Source organism: Rana temporaria, chromosome 3 (assembly GCF_905171775.1).
Source record: "Rana temporaria chromosome 3, aRanTem1.1, whole genome shotgun sequence".
In the NCBI taxonomy this organism is placed as follows: Eukaryota; Metazoa; Chordata; class Amphibia; order Anura; family Ranidae; genus Rana; species Rana temporaria.
This window is the reverse complement of record NC_053491.1, coordinates 350,024,234-350,043,828: the sequence shown is the minus strand read 5'-3', so window position 1 is coordinate 350,043,828 and position 19,595 is coordinate 350,024,234. Positions and strand designations below refer to the sequence as shown.

Here is a 19,595-nt window from a genome sequence, read left to right as displayed (position 1 = left end):
CAGATGTTTTCATTCGATGGAATTTATATATGAACACTTAACTTTTTTGATTTTATACACAGTTTTCAATGTGGGTTTGTGCATAGATGCACTGTTCTTTGCTGCATGATTATTTTATATATATATATATATATATATATATATATATATATATATATATATATTACACACACAGTAAGTATTTGTATATATATATATATATCATTTTCATATATGGATTTTACTATTCTTTAATTATTAATGTACGGTATGTGAACTTGTACATTTATTTCAAATTGTATATTTATTTGAACGTTTTTTTGTGGTTTATTCATTGAATAGTATAAGCTGTGCTTAGGTTTAGGTGATAGCACTGCACTTGTATTGGAAAGCTACTGATGGTGAAAATCAAAGCAGCACAGTGACGAGTTCATCTTTCAGTCACGCTTTCTCGTCCTATCAGCATGCTTGTTGTCACATGAACTGATTGGCTCCTTATGATGTTCCTTCCTCTCTGAATCTCATCTCTGCTGTATAGGTTCAATGCAAGAGACTAAGGCCCCTTTCAGACATGTGGACCGTATGTCCGCTTTTTCATCCATTCGTGTACGGATGAAAAAGGGACATACATTAATCCCTATGTGATAGCGGGTGACAGCGAATGAACATCCGCTGACACCCGATCTCATCAGTGTCCGCAATCCTCCGATTCTGCAGACGGAGTAAAATCCTATTTTTCCATCCGTCTGCAGGGTGGATCGGGTGAACACGGACAGATGGTCCATGTTCATCTGATCCCCCCCAAAGGGGAGAGCGGCGATCTGACAGGGCGGTCCCTGCATAGTGTGCAGGGACCACCTTGTCATCCACCGGATCAACGGAGCGATCCCCGCTGAGCAATCGGATGTTTACGGGGCCGATCATCACGACATCCGCCCATGTGAAAGGGCCCTTATACCAGGCCAGATCCAGGCACTTACACTGTTTGCATTAAAACTAATACAATTATTCATGTATGCATGATTATAAAAATGTATTTTATGTCTGCCTAGATATCAGCTTTAACAACGGTTTATGATCCATAATGACAAATGAAATTTTAGATGGATACAAAGTGGATAAAAAACACAGTAGGAAACTATAATGTAAACTGGAATGCAATGTAGGAATTTTCTGGCCTGAGAATAAATAGGCTCTTGAAGTTTGCTGGAACTGCTCTGTGAACTCGGCAACAAAGGGCAAAATAGCCAAAGTAAGCTTCTTTCCCAAGCCACTCTCGGGTCAAAGATGACAAGTTTACTCCAATCGCTTCACATTTACAAATATGACGTGTCAACCAGCAGCTGTGGAATCTGGTTATAATTGCAAAAAAATCTAAATATAGCTGGGGGGGGGGACTAACTTTGATGGTCAGACATCAAATGTACATGCAAGGCTTTAGAGAGGCAAGCAATCATAAAAATGTCAAAAAAGCAACAATTCAATTATCCTCTTTGTCCTGTAACCCTACACAGAACCATATACATAAAATATGAAATACGTTTTTCCTTTGTAATGTATATCTGCAGAGATATCTTTACATTCATATATAAAAACTTTAATATATTCTGAAATCATATACAGTACAACCTTGATTTGAGAGTAACTTGGTTTGAGAGTGTTTTGCAGGACAAGCAAAATGTTTTAATACATTTTCACTTGATAAACAAGCGGTGTCTTGATATATAAGTAGCGTCATGTCACAACGGAGTATAAAAGAAAAGAGGTGCCTCTAAGTGTAGCAATATGGTTACATTTAATGAAGGTACAACATTTAGCAACTCACATGGTTGATGATTAAAACAGGCACATCTAAGTATGCAGGCATCCGGGGTAAAGCTGTCCACATAGACCGTCCTCCTCACCACCATCGACGCCATTCCATACAAACTGCACTCCACGAGCACTTTAAGCCTTGTTCTACTGCAGGGTGGTCTTCCTGGTCATGATTGCAGACTGACATTGGTGAGAGTCGGGGGTGCAGAGGATGGTCTATCTATGTGGACAGCTTTACCCCGGATGCCTGCATACTTCGATTTGCCTCTTTTAATCATCAACCACGTGAGTTGCTAAATGTTGTACCTTCATTAAATGTAACCACATTGCTACACTTAGAAGCGCCTCTCTTCTCTTTTATACTCCGTAGCTCCTGCTGGATTTTGCTTCTAATCCCTTTGTGGGGCCTTCCATTTGTGGATGGACATTGCTAAAATCTTTTTATATGGACTATAAACTGAAGGACCTATGAATAAATGGTTGTGGAATGTATCATCTGAGTTTCCATTATTTCTTATGGGGACAAGTGCTTTGCATTACAAGCATGTTTACAGAACAAATTACCACATATACTTGAGTATAAGCCGACCCGAATATAAGCTGAGGCACCTAATTTTACCACAAAAAAATGGGAAAACCTATTGACTCGAGTATAAGCCTAGGGTAAAAAATGCAGCAGCTACTGTAAGGGGAAAAGAGGGTCAACAATGCCCATCTGCAGCCTCACTGTGCCCAATTGCAGTCTCACTGTGCCCATTTGCAGCTTCACTGTGCCCATCTGAAGCCTTACTGTGCCCATTCGCAGCCTCACTGTGCCCATCTGCATGTCTCACTGTGTTCATCTGCATGCCTCACTGTGCCCATCTGCATGCCTCACTGTGCCCATCTGCATGCCTCATGTACCTAATCTCCAGAACAACGGCACTGTGACATGCAGTCTAGTCGGCGACCGTCCAGTGTAACAAAGCCCCGCCTTCTCCTCATCCATGACAGAATACTGATTCAGTTTCCCAGCAGTGAGTCAGTGTTCAGCCTATCACGGACGTGGATGAGGAGAAGGCGGGGCTTTGTTACACTGGACGCCCATCTAGACTGCATGCCACAGCGCCAGGAGATCAGGTGCATGAGGCTGCAAATGGGCACAGTGAGGCAGGGAGACTCTAGGGAGACTCTAGTATAAGCCGAGGGGGGCTTTTTCAGCACAAAAAAAATTGCAGAAAAGCTTGGCTTATACTCGAGTATATACGGTATGCTCGCAATCCAAGGTTTTACTGTACACCGTGTTTGTACTTCTTTTCTATAATCTTTTATAAAAATGTAATTATAAAAAAGTAAAACATTTAATAAAGAGTGAAAATATTAAATGACCTATACTCCCAAAAGTGACATATAAGTAATAGGTAGAGCCAGCAGTGCACAGGCAGTAGGCCACATCATCATCATAATAATAATAATAATAATAATAATAATAATAATAATATTAAAATGTATTAATTTACCTACCCTGACTAGAATTATTTTTTAACTATTAACAAATATTTTTTAGGTAAGCATGCTCTTACCCCTGTAATGTAAAACATTTAGGAAAAAAAAGGTTAACATTTTAGGAAAAGGGGTGATGACGGGCAACGTTTATTACCCAAATTTGTCCAAATGTTTGAGCTTCTGCGGTGTAACGTCATGTAAACTTTCTCCATTCTGGGCTTTGCTTTCCGGAAATCCTTTCTTTCGCTCCCAGCTGGCTTTTAACTCTTCCTTCCCACCTCTCCCTTTCTCATCTTTAACCTAAAAAGGGGAAAGGAAACACAACAAAAAAATTAGTGTTTTAGCTGCAGATCCCTTTAAAGGGTAAATGTACTTTTCACCCAAAATTCAAGGCTGGGCTAGTGAAAGGCGGATTGGGATCTTTTCTGCACAGAAGAGCTTGTACATCTTACATGGGATTGTTTTGGATTTTGGTGTCCATACTTTCAGCATAAGGTAAAACCAAAGGTTCAGGACCCATCTACACTGTTGCATTTTAAGACATGTGTTGCATTGCGTTGCTCACACACGTGTCCAAATAGTGTCCGTTTCCATCTCAGGGTTTCAAGATTAGGTTAAGCTAAATTTATATGCAAAACATTTTTCATTGTAAAAATTGGTATAGAATCCTTGTCAGTTTTTTTTTTTATTGCTGTCTGCAGATTTTAGTTTACTTCCTGTCCAGGGAGACAACGGTAAGGCAAGGGAAATCTCTCCAGTTGTCACCTGATCCAGTGTCCCTGTTTGAACATGTCTCTTCTATTCCTGTTCTGGGGAAAACTGTTAACTTTTGGATTTCCCATCCGTTTGTCCCAGTGACAATGGCCACCAGGAATAATTAAGCCCCGTACACACGATCGGACATTTGTCCGACCAAACTCGCATTGAAATTCCGACGGAATTCCATCGGAGTAAAAAAAGTAAAAATCTAAACTCCAATGGAATTCATCGGAATATCCAATGGAAAAACTCAGATGGGCATTGTGACGGTATCGGTATGATATCCCCGTCAAAGATTCCCTTCTTCCATAAGAACGTCACCCAATATTCCACTAGGAGGGATATTCCTGAGATCGCCCATTAAGCCACACATTAGTCCAGGCTTACTGCTAGAACAAGACAGAGTTTAATGTTATAACACACAGCTTATATGTCATTTCCAAAACTGTTAGAATGACAAATCTCCGCCCCCCTCACACTGGGGCTTCCATACAGATTATAGGCAGACACGACTGAGCCGAGTCTGAAAACACATTTTCTTTAGACAATGACATCAATGACGCTGAGTACTGAATACATTAACTAGACAACTCGACCCCTCATATAGAGAGATAATTACCACAATGAAGCAATCAGAATAATTAACACAAGCCACTTAAACACAGATCTCCTTCACACAACACAATAGATCAATTAACCTTTAGAAATAGTGAGGGGACATTAGCACTTCAATAACCGGATGGTAATCACAATGGCAAGCAGGGAGCATTAAACTGAGACATATAGGCAAATGTATCACAATGGCCCCCCTTTTTCTCCCTGCTCCGGAAAACCCGGTTGGACCTTCCCTGGTCCAGTAGGGTTGACGGGTTTAGAGCTTTTAGTCCGAGGTTAACTCCGTTTGGCATGTCTGACCTCCCTTGGCAACTGCTTCAGACTCAGGTATGCCACCGGGTCGTCAGATCACACGCCGGTCAGTCCCCAAGTCTTTGTGCGATCTGCAAAGTCACCAGAAGTCAGTGTGAAGATGGCGAATGGGTCTGTGCGCCGCCATCTAGGTGTCCCGCTATGGGAGGGGGCAGGTTATGGCTCTGAAGTGACAATCACAGGAGATTCATAAAAATAAAAAGTTATATTTGTTGAAATGCTGTAGCACTGGTGCTCAGAGTCCGGGGGGGGGGGAAGGGGACTCAGAGCCCCATAAGGTCAGCCACCCCCTGCTCCCTCTGCAGCCGCCGGTTCTCCTCTTTGAGCTTCTCCAGCTCCATCTCCAGTTCATGGAGCCTGGGGGGGTCAGCCCGCTGTGACCTCAGGTGGTTGTTCTCCTCCTCCATGCGGCTTATGCACTCCTCCAGCTCTATGTACTCACGGATCAGATCCTGCTTGCTCATGTCCTGCAGGCTTTCCACGTGGTCCTTCATCATCAGGAACTGGGTGGTGGTGTAAGGGGCCACCGGTGGGCCCTTGGCGAACATCTCGGCCCGCATCTGGGGTGCCCGCTGCGATTCCATCTCCTCCAGTCGCTTCTTCTCCTCCCAGGTCCGCTGGTTATATGACTTCCAGGACCTCTTCTTCTTGGAGGGTAGCTGGCGGTGCCTCTTGCTGCCCAGCCCCCTCCAAGGCCCCTCCGGCTCATGGCTGTCGCCCATGACCAGCTGACAATGGTGTTCCCTGTTGTCCGTAATAACAGATTGTACCATGAGGGCTTCGTAAGGGGTGCCCAATGGTTCTTCCTGACCCAGCTCCTGGGGATCCCAAGCCGAGTCTACACAATGGGCTGCTGCTGGTGGGCGGTACCCAGGTTGAGACCAATTTGATCTGGTGTTGTCATTCATGGGGCAATTCTGCTTGAAGTGACCCAACTGTTTGCACCGGAAGCAGCGTTGTTCGTTGTCCTCCTGGCGTGGATAGCGAGGGCTAGATGTCACCTGTCTGTTAGGAGGTTGGTATCTAGCGGCTGGTGGGTGTGAGGGCGCCGTTGGTCGTGGAGGTTGTACCCGTGGTGTGACCTGGTTTGTCTTGCGAGTATCCGCATATTCATCCGCCAACTTCGCGGCCTCTGGTAGAGTCATGGGCCTGCGATCTCTCACCCAATCTTTGACGTCCGTCTGGATGTGATTGTAAAATTGCTCCAGGAGCATTAGTTGCAAAATGTCCTCTGCGGTGGTGGCCTGGCTGCTGTTAACCCAGTTAGAGGCCGACAGGGACAACTGGCATGCCCATTCCGCGTAAGAGTCTTTTGTGGTTTTGCGTGAGTCCCTGAACTTCTGTCGGTGGGACTCTGGGGTTACTGCATAACGAGCCAGGAGCACTTCTTTAACCCGGGCGTAGCTATGGATATCCTGATCTGGCACGGTCCGGAAAGCATCAGAAGCTTTGCCTGACAGTTTGCCTGACAATATTGCAACCCACTCTCTTCTAGCTATTCGGTGCAGGTTACATTGTCGTTCAAAATCCGCCAGGTAGTTATCAATCTCACAGTCCTTTTCATCAAAAGCTTTAAAAGCGCTAAACGGAATCTTCTTTGCGTCTGCTGTGCTGTACTCACTGTTTGGAGAATGTGCGGCTGCTTGTTGGACTGCTGCCAGTTTTAACTGTAGCTCTGCGTCTCTTATTTGTTTAGCCTTCTGTAGTTCTGCGTCTCTTATTTGTTTATTTTCCTCCGCTAACAGGTCCATCACTTTCAGCACCACATCCGGCGTTGGGTTCGGGCCGAACCACGCTAGCTTCTCTCTCATTAGCTTGTTGGCTGGCGATTCCTCTTCCTGAATCCCTGGTGTCTCCATCTCTTGTACTGCTGGCGTTGCTGCAATCCCGTTCTCCTGGTCTATCTCCATTGATTCTGCTATGATGACCCGCTTGGTTTTGTTGCTAGCAATCCTTCCACGAACTTCCAGTAGTTCTTCCAGTGTCTGCTTGGAATCCGGGTGTGAAGGGGAATAGAAGGGAAAATCCCACTTCTACCAACCAATTGTGACGGTATCGGTATGATATCCCCGTCAAAGATTCCCTTCTTCCATAAGAACGTCACCCAATATTCCACTAGGAGGGATATTCCTGAGATCGCCCATTAAGCCACACATTAGTCCAGGCTTACTGCTAGAACAAGACAGAGTTTAATGTTATAACACACAGCTTATATGTCATTTCCAAAACTGTTAGAATGACAAATCTCCGCCCCCCTCACACTGGGGCTTCCATACAGATTATAGGCAGACACGACGGAGCCGAGTCTGAAAACACATTTTCTTTAGACAATGACATCAATGACGCTGAGTACTGAATACATTAACTAGACAACTCGACCCCTCATATAGAGAGATAATTACCACAATGAAGCAATCAGAATAATTAACACAAGCCACTTAAACACAGATCTCCTTCACACAACACAATAGATCAATTAACCTTTAGAAATAGTGAGGGGACATTAGCACTTCAATAACCGGATGGTAATCACAATGGAAAGCAGGGAGCATTAAACTGAGACATATAGGCAAATGTATCACAGGCATACACACGGTTGGAATTTCAGATGGAAAAAGTCAGCTGGACCTTTTCCATCGGAAATTCCGATCTAGTGTACGAGGCATTAGAGGGCTACATTTCCCCAGCTTGTACACAGACAGCATTAAAAAAAACTTTCCCCCACTCTATTTTATACACTTTAAAAGTAAAGCCTTGTACACACGGTTCGATTGTTGGACAAACGAGCATCTGATTTTTGTCAAAAGGGTGTGTGCCAGGATCTTGTCTTGCATACTAACGTTACACAAATTGTCGTGCCACAAACACAAATGTAGTGATGTACTACGAGGAATTTCAGTTCTTGAGCGCCACACTTTGGGCCCCTTCTGCTAATTTCGTGTTTGGTGAGCATTGACTCCGCACATGCGTGTTTGTACTTTCGACTTTTGTGTGATAATTTCGAAAATCTGACGTGGAGCTGTCGTTTGGCAAAAATTTACTAGCCTGTCATCCAACATTTGTTGTCGGAAAATTAAACAATTGTCAAAAGGAGTGTACTAACGGTAAAAATTTCAGACAACAGTCTGTCATCAGACAATCCCCTTCCGAAAATCGAACCGTGCATACGAGGCTTAAGCATGGATTAAGAGTTAATTGGGTTCATTTTATGTATTAGGTTGGGACTTTTGAAGTTGACATTTCAAGGTTGGGTTATCACTAAATGTTTGGAATAATGTAATAATGTTTATTTTCATGGATAGATGTAAGTGTTGGGAGTAAGTGAAGGGTTTGTTTAATCATTGATCCTGGTACTAGGAGTCCGGCTATGGTGTTTTTTGGCACAGAGCTGATGAAGCAAAGTTGTTCTCGAAACATGTTGTGTAAATGGTTATTCACTGAGGCTGGACATATATTATACAATTTTCTTGTTCAATTTCCTTTAGCTTTACCTTCAACTATGAACTATGCAAGAGCCTGCCTGACTGCATACAATATCAATAAAAAGACGTTTGGCATCATTGTATATGGTTTTGGTACATCTAAAGGAAAATTGTATAATGTATGGTCAGCCTAAGTGCAAGTTTTTGATCCTGCTGACTGCCTCCTTGGTTATATTATATTTCCTTAGATAAGAATTATGTAGTAAAGTATAATTTACATCTAACAATAATGTTTTTATTTTTTTTTAGCTTTGAAAATTAAATATCCCAGAATTGTTGTGTTTTTATTTCGTCTATTGTCTTGGTGATACTGATAATGACTTTTGGTTTGATAGATACTTACTATTAACACAGGCACCATGTGCATCATTTTCTGTGCTTCTAATAAAAATGTAATACAGTAGATTAGGTTGAAGGCCAGATTACAGAACCCACTACTAACTAGACCTAACCTGAGTAGTTTAGGTTTTGTGCTGTCCTGACTAAACTTGTGCACCCCCTAATTTAAATATGACCCACCCCTTCCTGTCAAGGCCACACCCCTTTCTGTTTAACACCCGCCCTGAAATTTTCGAGTGGGGACACTAGTTCTGAGGGCCTGGGGGTGGGGGGCAATGGATTCCCTTAATTTGCATAGATTTCCTCTCACTTCCTGTTTGGCTATGGGGCAGGAAGTGAAGAGAAATCTCTGCAATGGGACAGATTTCTTATAATTTTATGGAGAGGACTAAGAAGATATAACCATGCCAATGGTGCAGCAGAAAACAAATAGCACAGTGAGGAAGGTCTGTGGGCCAGGATGATAGGACAGTCAAAATTAGAAGCAGCCCCCCCCCACAGTTGCCGGCCGCCCACATACCGGAAGCAGTGCGGTCGTTTTATGGGGGCGCTAGACTAATTTGCCTCTCAGCCCAATCCGTCCCATAAGACTGTCGCAACACTAACAGTGTAGCGCAAACCAACAGGGACTCTTTTAGTGCTGCCCTCTACAAAGTGCTGCCCTAGGCCCGGGCCTTGTTAGCCTAGGCCAGGATACACACCCATGTGATCTGATTCTGGTACGGACAAAAAAAGAGTCCTGTGCGAGTTTGGTCCGAATACGATGCAATATCAGCCATACTATCTGTATGGCTGAAATTGCATCGCATGGACATTAGATGTGATTCACAGTGCAGTGCAGTGCGAATCACATGCAATCTCGCAGAGCGCAGTAGTGTAAACCGACACTTAGTAAGGAAAACGGAATGCATAATGCCAACATTTGTTTTGTACTTGGATAAAGGGCTTCCTTTTTTTCCACAGCCTATTACATTCCAATATGTGCAGCTCCGCCTGTAAGATCTGTGTAGCACAGAGCCGAGGAGGAGTTTTAGAAAACTTTACTTAGCTCTGGGCTACACAGATCTGACAGGCAGCAGGTGGGGATATAAGCTGTCTTTGGAATCCCCCATTTAATGCCGACAGTTGCAGCGTCTAAACCCAATCCCCAGGGGAACACATCAGACAGATGTGGGGTATGTGTGCTGGCAATAGCATACAGAAGCCGGTGGAGGAATTGAGTGGTATAGAAAACTTCCCCCACTGACTATTGTGTTATGTGACAGGCTGACAAGTAGAGGGCTGTCGGAGGTGGCGGAATGGCGTTCTGCGGATTTCTGGCAGAAAAAAAGCCATGGTCTAAACTATTCTAAATTATCTGAACATTCATATTTACTCCTTGGACACTTGTCTGAAATGTTGTCAGATAGAATATACATTTTTTAACAATGTGTTCTCTCTACAAGAGCAAAGGAAGAAAAATCCTACCTCTTCTTTTTTGAAGCCTGCTCGAACTTTCTCGTCCTTTTTAGCTTCAAACTTATTTTCTTTGTCTTCTCCCTTTTCATATTTAAAGTTAAATTGTAACTCTTGAAAACAGTCTACCAGTATACGTGCAGTGAATATCACACCGTGCAAGATTGTCTGTGCAGGCAACATAGTGCTTGGCAAAATACAAGATAGGGCCCTGCTTCACCTGGCAGGTAAGTGAGTGCACACACTCAGCATCTTCAACTACCTTTTCATATAGTATCCTATTACTAGTATAGCTGGTAACATCTAACAGTCTAAAAGTTTAACCAACCCTGTACCATCATATTGCTAAAAAATGGCAATGCGTTGGATGTGTATTTCTGGAGTGCCATTTATAAATGGTGCTTTAGAAAACACGCTCGGGCAGCCAGTGTGACAATGAGCAACTGTGATTTGGGCTGTCATTGGACAGCTCAGATCGCAGCCAAGATGTACAGAGCCATTCAAAGTGGTTCTGTACCTTTTGATCACTGTAAACCAATCACAGCAGCCACCAGCGTAAATCCTAGTATTGTTTACAAACATCCAGTCAATTCACAACAGCGAAAGCTTCCCCTCTTTCTCTGAAAATAGGATGAATATTTGTAAACGCAGCAGGACAGAGGATCAGCAATTAAAGGTGGGATTGCTTTTTTTAAAGATGGGAAGGGGGGGTTGAATCGCCACTGATCACCAATCACTGTGGGACTTTTTAAATGGTAAGGGTCCTAAATTGCCACTGACCATCAATGATTGTGGGAGGGATATTGTTTTAAGTTTAAAGAAATCAAAGCTAAGGCCCCGTACACACCATAGAATCCATCCGCTGAAAAATCCCAGCAGATGGGTTTCAGCGGATAGATCCTATGGTGTGTACACGCCAGCGGATCTGTTTCCGCGGATATTTCTCCCCTGGGATGGATTCCAGCAGATCGAATATTTGCTGACATGCCAAGCATATCCATCTGCTGGAATCCATCCCAACGGATGGATCCGCTGGTCTGTATAGACTCACCGGATCCATACGTCCGAAGGGATCCCCCGCATGCGTCGTAATGATTCGACGCATGCATGGAATTCCTTATATGACAGCGTCGCGCACGTCGCCGCGTCATAATCGCGGCAACGGCGCGACACGTCATCGCCAGAGGATTTCAGCGCGGATTTCAATGCGATGGTGTGTACACTCCATCGCATGAAAATCCGCCGAAATCCTCGAGAGGATTTATCCGCGAAAACGGTCCGCTGGACCGTATTCGCAGATAAATTCTCTCGTGTGTATGGGGCCTTAGTGTAAGCAAACTCAACTCTTGTTTTGTTTTTTTCTTTATATAAAAAAAGTTTATCAGTCTCAAGAAATTCATATAAAATTCATTTGGGTACAGTTACATGACCGATTACCTATCAATGAAACTATCACAGCACTGAAAACTGAAAAAATGCCTGGTAATAAAGGTAAATATACAAACTGGTACTCAACTAGTTAAGACCCTATAATCCTGCAACATAAAAAATAATTCCAATGCAGGTAAAGGACAGCTGCTTAGATCAATAACTGAAATGCCTCGTACACATGTACGGGATTTCCGACCGGAAAAGTTCCTGTCAGAAATCCCAAGAGGAAAGCCGAGAACCTGCTTGGTTCAGTCTTTCCCTTACACACGGCCGGTTTTCCCGACAGTAAAACTGTGATGGAGCTTTGGCCGGGAATCCCAGCCGTGTGTATGCTCCATCGCAGTTTTTCCCTAGGAAAGCTGCCAAAAACTGCCGGACAAAAGTCTGCCAGTTTTCCCAGCAGGACAAAAGAGAACTGGTTCTCTTTTTTTTGTCCGGCGGTTTTTGGGCAGTTTTCCCATCGGAAAAACTGCGAGGAGCATACACACGATCGGGATTCCTGGCCAAAAGCTTTCCTAACAGTTTTCCGGTCGGGAAAACTGATCGTGTGTACAAGACAAAAAGCTTAAAATGATGTTGCATGATTAGGAGGTACCATATTTATCGGCGTATACCGCGCACTATTTTGCCCTGAAAATCAGGGCAAAATCGTGGGTGCGCGATATACGCCGATACCCGATTTCCGGCATATACCGAGCGCAGTACACTTGTGTATCTTCGGGCAGTCTCGGCGCCTCTCACGCTAACGTCCTGAGCGTACAGGACGTCATCGCGAGAGTTGCCGAGCCTGCCCGACGATACACGAGTGTACTGCGCTCTGTATATGTCGGCGCAGTATTCAAACTCGGCGCGGGAAACGAGCGGGGAGGACGCGAGGATGCCGCAGAAGGACGCCGGACCTGACGAAGAGGACACCCAAAGCCGCAGAAGGACGCCGGACCCGACGAAGAGGACACCCGAAGCCGCAGAAGGACGCCGGACCCGACAAAGAGGACACCCGAAGCCGCAGACGGACGCCGGACCCGACGAGGCCGCCGATGGACGCCGCGCAAGACACCAAAACTATAAGTACTAAAAAACTTTTTTTCCATACCGCGATAAATACGGTAGTTTAAATCCTCAGACTATTAGACAATACAATTTTATGAATGGCCTTTATGGTTTTTAACAAATTCTATACAGTTAAATATGGTCTTTTATTGTTTATGATGTTGCAGGATTGGCAATGCGTCACATGGTGCATGTTTGATAATTATTTGTGTTATTATTGGGCTAATGTGATTTTGGTTTAGTAGTAAAAGCAAATATTAAATTTTTTTATTTTTTTTTGGATTATTGTTAATCCAGGTAGGTGAGTTGGCACCTATAATGAAACATCATATGGATATTTAATACTTTTGATTGTCTTAGGCCTTGTACACACGACCGGATCTGTCCGATGAAAACGGTCCGCGGACCGTTTTCATCGGACATGTCCGCTGCCGGATTTTGGTCTGATGGCTGTACACACCATCAGACCAAATTCCCCGAACGCGGTGACGTGGCCGCGCCGTCGCCGTGGCGACGTGCGCGACCCTGAAAGGTCAATGCTTTCACGCATGCGTTGAATCACTTTGACGCATGCGAGGGCTTTCGGCCGAGCGGACATGTCCGGTGAGTCGTACAGACGACCGAACATGTCTGACGGACAGGCTTCCAGCGGACATGTTTCTTAGCATGCTAAGAAACATTTGTCTGCTGGAAACCTGTCCGCTCGGCCAGGAATCCGGTCCGGTCGGCCGTACAGACGACCGAACATGTCCGCGGAAACTGGTCCGCGGACCAGTTTCAGCAAACATGTTCGGTCGTGTGTACGAGGCCTAACTCTAATCTAAAAAAATACAAAGACGAAAATGAAACATAAAAATAATACTTTATTCTATTTTATGAAAATGTTTTTCTGTTTTTAAGTCTTCTTAGTATTATTTAATTTATTTTTTATTTTATTTTAATTTCCTCTGGCATTTTAAGTGGCTTTACCAACATTTTCAACCTATAAATATTTAAATAAGCTCATTGAAAGACATGTTGTTGATGTTCACTCAGTGAAGGTTTGTGGGGTGGAAGCTTGTGAAACACACACAAATGCTGGTTACAAAGATGATGCCACACGTGACACCCAAAATCGTGACTCAAAATGCCAACCTTTTATCTATAGGGCATGCTAATTTAACCCTCCAACAAAGAAAAGCTTGAAGAATGATCATGCATTCAAAAAGTGAAAGCAATAAGCAATGTGTGAAGGAAAATCCCAAGCTGTCAGCAAATAAAATTCCCATGGAGGTGATGGTACATTTTAAAGGCTCGCAAATTGTGTGCAAGCAAGGCACAAAACTCTGGCCGGCATTCCATTCTCCAAAAAACAGGTGCAAAAAGTGCCAGAGGGAATAAAGGTACCTGCTTCTTTAGGAAGGCCGGCTGAATCTTTTCCTCCACCTTCTTGTCTTTTACCTGTTTGTTGTCTGGTTTCTTCTCCTTTTTCTCATCCTCCTTCTTTTTGGCCTCTAACCTAGCTTTCTCCTCGGCTGCTTTTTTCTCTTCTGCTTTTTTCTTTTCCTCTGTTGCCTTTTTCTCTTCTGCTTTTCGCTTTTCCTCTGCCTCTTGTCTTTTCCTTTCCTCCTCAGCCCTTTTTTGCTCCGCTTTTATCCTCTCTTCCTCCACCCTCCTCTCTTCTTCCATCCTCTTGTGACGCTCCCTCTCTTCTGCCTTGGCTCTCTCTTTTTCCCTTTGTTCTGCCTCTATCCTTTCCTGTTCTTCAACTGCCTTCCTCTCAGCCTCAAGTCTTGCCTCTTTCTCAATCCTTTCCCTCTCCTCAGCAGCCTTTCTTTCAACCACAGCTCTTTCTCTTTCTTCTGCCTCCCGTTTAGCCTCCTCTATCCCTTCTCTTTCCTCAGCAGCCTTCTTCTCTGCCTCAATTCGCTCAATTTCCTTAGCCTCCCTATGTTCTGCCTCTCTCTTCTCCTGCTCGCTATCTTCTGTAGATACTACTGCCTCTATCCTCACTTCCCCATATGTTTTAGTCTTGGATACTTCCACATTTTTAATTTGGAAAGTCACTTCTACCTGATTCTCCTCTACAAAAGGTTCCTCAGGTGGCTCCTCCTCAACTTCCTGCTTGACCTCAACTTGATCTGTTTCTACTTCTTCCTCTTGCACTTCTCTACTATCGTTCTTCTCAGTAAATTCCTCCACTGTTTCAGTCTCTTCCACTTTGTATTTTTCTTGATGAAGGTCTGAGTCGTTCACTTTTGGAGAAGTATCATTTTCTTCGACTTCATTCTCTCCATTCCTGGTGCTTCTAGAAATCGAGAAACTTTCATTGGTTGTTATAGATATGGTTGGGTCATATTCCTTCTGACGTTCCATGGCCTCTTTTTGGCGTTTTTGGCGCCTCTCCTCTCGCTTGGCCAGCCTCTCCAACAATGAAGCCTCATCATCCGCTGAAAGATCTGAGCTTGTTATTGACTTGGTCCTGCTCTCTTCCACTGTAATGCTGTAATAAATAATTTGTAATGTATATGTATTAAGAAAAGTCAGTAAAATATAAAACATTGCTTCAACACCAAGGGCTCTGAAAAAAAGTTATTTAACACAGGAGGATATTTTTGAGTGATACAATGCATTCAGGCAAAGAGCAACAACAGACACACTTAAAGACAACTTACGTATTTTTCCTAGATTTCAGCACAGGCCATGGCCTAGAGCAGAGGGAGAATGAGGGTGCCCAACCACCCACATATCGTCATCCCAAATGATAAATTCATGCTTGACCGATGCCTGCCTTGTCAGTGCACCCAAAATCTATATTTTTCCACTGCTCCTTTGAAGTGCCGATGGCCTTGCCACTCTATAAACACCAAGTCTACCATTCAGAGCTTTCCAGATTTGCCACTGGGTACTGTGTGGTGCAGCTTAGACCCCACTATTAATGACAAGCTGTCACTCTGGTAAGAAGTGTTCATAAATGGAGAAGGCTGAAGGCAGGAAGTTAAATTTTAGATCAGACAAATCGGAACTGATAAGCAAACTTTTCCCTGAGGGGACACCTTTTCCAACAACTGTCAAAGCTTTAGTTTGAGGAGATGATATCTTCTCACTTTAAGCATTACTTTAAGGGGAGATATCTTTTTACATTCTGGTCATGTCTTCAGGACAGGAAGTTAGGTAATCACCCCAATGGGAAGACAGATTAATATACTGTAGTTTTACTTGAAATGATTGGGTGAGTGTGCAACAGACCAAAAAATGTAATGCCATGTTATGCTTTTAATTTTATTGTCACAGGGAATGGATAGAACACAACAGGAAGTGAGAGAAAATCGAATTAAAGTGTGGGAAAATCACCTCTTCGACAAATGGCCGCCAGAACAGGTGTCTTCATTATTAGATTTCCCCTTATCTCTTGTTCTGGTGACAGCTGTAAAATTATGGATTTCCCATTACGTTATATCCTGGTGACAATAGTCACTAGGAAAATAAAGAGTGGGACTCTACTCAGCAGGCCCATATTTCTAAAAAATACAATGCACTCTTTACAGCCATATACCCAAACAATCATGGGTGCTAAGGTGAAATGATGGATGGTGCTGTCAGTAAACAGTCCAAAATGCAAGGTATCACAGCACGCAGTTATAGGAATACAAAAATAGGACACTTATTCATCACCAAACATGATGTTTCAGGGCCAGGGTTTAAATAACCCAGACCTAACAATTAAAACACTATTGCTATAAGAACACCCCAATGCCCCGAATGTAATCAAATACAAAACAGCAATCAGTCACAAAATAAATAGCCCAAAGTACATGTGCACACTGAAATATTTTGTTTCGGAATTTCGTTTTCGTCTGAAAAAAAAAAAAAATGTAGTTACTCCCGAAATTCATGTTTATTTATTTTGTTTTGTTAAAAAAAGCAATCGTCCGAAAATCCGAATTAATTAAGGTCGAATCTGTTATTGAAGGCTTATGGTGTCTGTCGAATGTTCTAAGAAGATTAGACAGAGCAGCTAAACTGTACGACGCTGCAATCGTACATTTACGATTGAATTCTCCGCCTACAAGCTATAGAAGAATTCTAATGTTGTATGACACTGTTAATAATTATATTTATAAATTATTATTACTAGTCAACCAACATTTAAATTTTTCTATAGCCTATGGATATAGAAATTTCGACAGACACCATAAGCCTTCAATGACAGATTCAACGTTTATATGTTTTCCGCTGCTTCATCGAATCTTCAATGTTCATGTCGAATGGTCTACACCAACACTGTCTCTATAATGTTGAATCTTTTCTCTCTATGTAGAATAATCTTGGACTAATAGAGTTAAGGTTAGGAACATTCGACCACAGATTCAATACACACAGATTGCTATTGTAAGCATCATGTCGAATCTTCTATCTCCTATCTATATCGAACTGTTCTATAAACAAAAATAAAGCATTTTTTTATGTCGGATCTTTCAGATTTCGTATTCTGCTCGTTCATTTTCGTTTGTTAAAATGATAACGAAAATACCCGAAATTCGGACGAAAAGTCATTCGGACGAAAACTAATACACATGTCTAGATGGTGGCAGATTTATAAGTTGCATGCCTCGAGTCAAACAAGATCACAAAAAACATTATAAAACAGGTACTATCTCAAAGAGGCAACCCATCCACAATGCCCATGATCAGAAGTAAGAAGCTGATACAAGCAGAAGTGCATTACAAACACCAGGATGCATGCCCACACAAAAGCTCCTATAATCACAGACAGCAATAAAGACCTAGCTTTTGTTCTAACCCCTCCCCAAGCTAAAAAAAAAGGTTTTGTTTATAAATATACATTAACAGCCAAAAACTATAAATTATTTGTATGTAGTTTACTTATAACATTGTACCGCCATAGTGTTATTAGGTCCTTGAACACACCAAATAAGCAAGGATAATTGAAGAAATGCCTTCTCGTATAACTATTTAATTTAAGTGATGTCTAACATACAAGCTGACAATCACCTCAAACCTCCCTTTTAACTCTCTGCCATATTTACATTCTTAAAGGCGACTTGAGATACTCTGGCTTTTCAGTCCTCTGCAGACAGTTTAGGCATTCCATAGACAGTTCACTATTTGTGTTATCATTTTCCCATGAGTTTTCCTTTCCTTAAAATAAATTGGACTCGTAGAATTTGAGAGTCAAAACATTCACTGTAGGGCTGCATTCTTCTAATGTAAGTTTTCCTAAGAAAAAACAAAGAGGCTGCCGTTGCTATTTTTCATTCTGCAAATGCTTGTCGCTTGACTCTCATTCTGACCCACTTCATTCAAAACTTTGTGTCAGTGACCTAGAATATGTATGGACAGAATGTGTATGTCCAGCTGATTTTTTTTTTCTTTAAAGATTTGGATAGAGTGGGGAAGGATCAGATCCCCTGTTTAAACTGTACTACTATTTTGAGGATCCGACATAGAGATTTGTATTTCTGTAGTGCTTTTCTCTCTGGGGAATCAAAGCACTTAGCAGGTGAGGCAGTCATCTTGGGCTCACTCAGTTGGGCTAATTAACCTACCAGCACGTCTTTGAGTTGTGGGAAGAAAACCAGAGTACCTGGAAGAAACCAATGGAAGCAAAGGGTGTATGATTGAATATATCTGCCCCCAAGTTTATGGTGGTTTGTTTGATAATATATGCTCCAGAGAAACTGAGTTTGGTTTTCAGGATCCTGAACATTTTGGACTCTGGCGTCTGGATGGGAGATTGGACGTGGGCTTCCTCGCAAATTGCTTAAAGTAGGTAAAATGGGTGCATTAAAGTGCCACTGTCCAAAAAAAATACAAAGCATGGAACCTTCACAGAAGATTATGAATGCTCACCTCCCCTCTCTGAAATCAGCTGGGCTCAAGTGATACAGCCTACAGCAATGATTTAACACAGTTTTGGATGCCTATGCCTTCTGTGAGCTTTGTTTCCTCCTTCCAACAGAAGTAAGGTTGTAGAGTGGCAGTGTGGGACCATGCATTTGATATACTCAGGGCTTTTTTTCTCAGAGAATAGGTGCAGGAACTCCTACCTTCCATGCCACGCTTGACTTCACCCCCTACCCACCTCCGAGCAAGAATAGAACCCCCTGCAAATATAGATCCCCTCCAGCAACAATAGATTCTTCAGTAGCCAGCATCAAAAGACCCTGCAACAGCCAGCAACAAAGACCCCTCCCTCAACAGTACATACCTACTAGCAAAGACTGACCCCCCACCCCCAGCAACAATAGATCCCCCACAAGCAACAGAAGAACTCCCCAGCAACAATAAACACCCTTCCTTCGCAAAAATAGATCCCCTCCAGCAACAATATATTCCCCAGCAACCAGCATCAATAGACTCTCCAGCACACCCCAGAACCGCTTTCCATTACATACATTCAGTTTGGGAGGTCACGGGACTGCGTTCCTACTGAAAAAAAGCCCTGGATATACTCAAAAGGGTTGCTGATTTGAAGAATGTGCTGAAGGCTGTATCGGCTATACACAGCAGGCTTTGGACTTGTGGTTGGATAGCTAAGTATTCCCAGGCTTTTACTGCATGGGCCATTTTTTGTATTTCATTAACAAAAAGAACAGGAATCAGGGGGAATAGACAAAGTGTGAAAAACTAGCCAGGTGGCTAAAAAAAAAATTTGTTTCATATTTGGCCATTCCGTGTACATAGAAATGCTCAAGTAGCCCCCTAGCCTCCCTTCCTGGTGACGGACTGCCTGTGCCTCCATCCTCCAGAACTGTATGGACACCGATGCCTCTTGGAATATGTGACGTGGAGGCATCAGGAGCAAGGTTCAGGAAAAATAATGAAGTAAAAACATAAAAAATTGATTGGCTTCTTTTACACTGTGGCGAG

The 19,595-nt window shown here is 42.9% G+C and overlaps 1 protein-coding gene across 6 annotated transcripts in view; it reads right to left on the bottom strand.

Annotated features, from left to right (window-relative positions):
* The window catches only part of CALD1 (caldesmon 1), a 242,678-nt gene that overhangs the window by 40,829 nt on the left and 182,254 nt on the right, over positions 1 to 19,595 (bottom strand). For 4 of the 6 annotated variants that reach the window (XM_040345162.1, XM_040345160.1, XM_040345161.1 and 1 more), the window contains 3 exons: positions 14,109 to 15,204; positions 10,254 to 10,325; positions 3,434 to 3,579 (listed from right to left, as the gene is read on the bottom strand). In XM_040345162.1, coding sequence (XP_040201096.1) covers positions 3,434 to 3,579; positions 10,254 to 10,325; positions 14,109 to 15,204 — 1,314 coding nt within the window. The remainder of the gene's footprint in view (positions 1 to 3,433; positions 3,580 to 10,253; positions 10,326 to 14,108; positions 15,205 to 19,595) is intronic. The other 2 variants (XM_040345164.1, XM_040345166.1) reach the window with 2 other exon arrangements.